The following is a 2,741-nucleotide window of genomic DNA, read 5'->3' on the forward strand; positions in this document are numbered from 1 at the left end:
TATTGCGAGTTTAAAGGCGTAATATGAGAAAAAAGTTAATATTGTAGCCTTTACGTGAAAAAGCATGCAGTTACCACTGCATTAAAATGAGGAATGTTGAGCAACTTGTCAAGTTGTTCTTTAGTATAGCTATAAATAAATAATCTTTTAGCACATTAGCATCAAATTATCAGTAGCAGGACTTGGAAATTGTGCAAACGACTATAAACTGAAGTCATATTGATATTAATGGATGCATTGACAGATTTAGTCACCACGTAGCTAATTTGGATGAAAGCATATTAATCTAACAGTGACGAGTCATCATGGACTAATTTATAAACGCAGAGACATGGCTGTACAGCAGGTGTGGGGAAAATAAGGAGGAAATGAGGAACGGGAAATAGACGTCATGATTATGACTTTTCTCGTAGGCCTAATATTACGACTTGAATCTCGTAAAATAATGACCTTAATCTCGTAATATTACGACTTTAATCTCGTAAAATTATGACTTTAATCTCGTAATATTATGACTTTAATCTAGTAATATTATGACTTTATTGTCATAATATTATGACTTAATTCTCATAAAATTATGATTTTAATCTCATAATATTACGACTTTAATCTCCTAATATTGACTTTTTCTCACTAAATTATGACTTTAATCTCGTAATAATAATAAAAAATCTCGCTGTGTGGCCCGTCGTAGGAAGAAAACCTTTTAGCGTGTCTGAACTGAACAAAATGATTTGACTTGAAACAATTGGATTATGGATGTATGCAATACATATCCAGTCTAAGTAATAATATATAAATGACAACAACAGTTTTAAATATTTTTACATTTCATTAACTTTGCTGTTGTTTTTATTAGTAATGAAAACCATTAAATTTCTATTTTGTACTAGGAATTTTTTATTTTAGTTCGAACTAATAAAAAGCTTGTTTTAGCCAGGAAGAATGTTATTACTGAGGTCTAAAAATATAATTAAAGATAGGCGTGTGGTTTGATTATATGTTACAAAGGCTTGCCATACAGAGAGTAACTCCTGTCATATTAAAACCTCAAATAGCTGAGGTCATTTTCCTCTTGTGATTGATTTTTGACTTCTTGTGTTTCCAAAATATCCAACTAATTATTTCATTAAAAGCACAAGTTAATTTGTAAGTAAGTAAGTAATTTGCTCACTTTTAGTTTTATTATTCAGCTCATCAGAGAAAATCCTAATTAAAGTCCAGGTTCTGTCGATGCACAAAAGACAAGTTGATTTTTTTTTTTGTGTGTGTTTGTGGAAACAAAATTAAAAAGCGGTTAGGTTTTTATTTTTTAGGAATAATCCAAGAACATTTTTAATAGTTGCTTGTTAGTAAAATGCATCATATTGGTTTTTATGAAAGCCAAGGCAAAACACAAAGAGCATGCCAAATCTGAGAGACATTTTCTCACGTCCAGAAATAAACATCATGTTTGCAACGCCACTGTGCGTACGATGCAGAGAGCTCAGGATTCAGAGGTCTTGATGCACACAATGCAGAGGAACTTGTTTTAATTGAGTCAGGAGATATACCTTATTGTGTTACAGGGGTATGGAGGAGGAGAGGTGGGTTTAGACTGGGTTGTCATAAAGGGAAAAAAGAGGAGGAGCATCCAAGGAGGAACAAATTAGAGAACAAGAAGACAGGAAATTAAAACTATGACTGGAATAAAATGAGAGGGAGAGGTTAACAGGTAATGTAGATTAAAGGACATTTAATAGGGAGGTAAAATCACTTTTAACACTTTATTAAGGAGTAACTATAGATGAAAAGTAATATTTAGCCATCATATTCAACATTTACCATGCAGTTTCATGTGTTAAATTACAAATGGTGATCAAGATTACCGCAAATGTTTGTACATAAAATGTGCATAAAACGGATAAAGCAATGAAAAATGCATTTGGTAAACAAGTCAGGGTTTAAGCTCACCCTCCAGATATGTGCGAGCCACAAACTTGAGAAGCTCATCGAGAAGGATGACCGGGAAGGAAAGTTTCAGCACCATCATCCACTGCTCCACGTTCAAGTGAGTGAGCTTGAAGATCATCTGCAGATTATAAAGCAACACGTGTTCAAACCTTGTTGGATGCTCCCATTATATGACTGTGATAAATACATCTGAGTCACTCATGGTGAAGCTGAAGACTCACAGGCAGGGGGTCGACGTAGATGATCATGAAGTGAAGAGACATGGAGAGCGTCATGGCGGCCATCAGCCAGCCGTTGCTCCAGGGCGGCATCCGCACCAGGGACTGGTTCTCCGACAGGCTGGGGAGGAAAACAAGGCACAATGTAGAACAAACAGGTAAAAGAAGTACAGAGTGCAGTCTTACCTGTTCAGGGCGTTGCACATCTCAATGGTGACCAACACAGACAGAGCCATGGTCATCGGTGGGGCCGACTCGAACACCTCACAGTGAACACTAGCAAAATCCTCGTTGTCCTCGCTGCACTGCATGAAGTGAGACTAAGGGGAGGAGTGACAAAAAAATACAGAAAAATACTAAGTTTTCATGCTGTGATGACTTTAAACAGTATTTGGGAAAATTGTGTGAAAGCTATTAAACCATCACACTAGAGATACACTTTTCATTATGTACAGTCTGCAATTGTTTTGCTATTTCAACAATTTATATACCAGAACGTTAAGCTCATTCAGCACAGTCTGGTTATGACTTTTGATATTTCAACCATTTATATTTTTGGAGGTATTTGGC

General features: G+C 35.7%; 1 protein-coding gene across 1 annotated transcript in view; it reads right to left on the reverse strand.

Annotated features, from left to right (window-relative positions):
- The window catches only part of atp2a1 (ATPase sarcoplasmic/endoplasmic reticulum Ca2+ transporting 1), a gene marked incomplete at its 5' end in the record, with an annotated part of 18,852 nt that overhangs the window by 2,006 nt on the left and 14,105 nt on the right, over positions 1-2,741 (reverse strand). Inside the window, 3 exon segments of the mRNA XM_014006879.1 lie at positions 1,954-2,071; positions 2,175-2,292; positions 2,358-2,491. Of these exon segments, the coding sequence (XP_013862333.1) occupies positions 1,954-2,071; positions 2,175-2,292; positions 2,358-2,491 (370 nt within the window).

The sequence above is a fragment of the Austrofundulus limnaeus genome, unplaced genomic scaffold, assembly GCF_001266775.1.
Source record: "Austrofundulus limnaeus strain Quisiro unplaced genomic scaffold, Austrofundulus_limnaeus-1.0 Scaffold38, whole genome shotgun sequence".
NCBI classification, from domain to species: domain Eukaryota; kingdom Metazoa; phylum Chordata; class Actinopteri; order Cyprinodontiformes; family Rivulidae; genus Austrofundulus; species Austrofundulus limnaeus.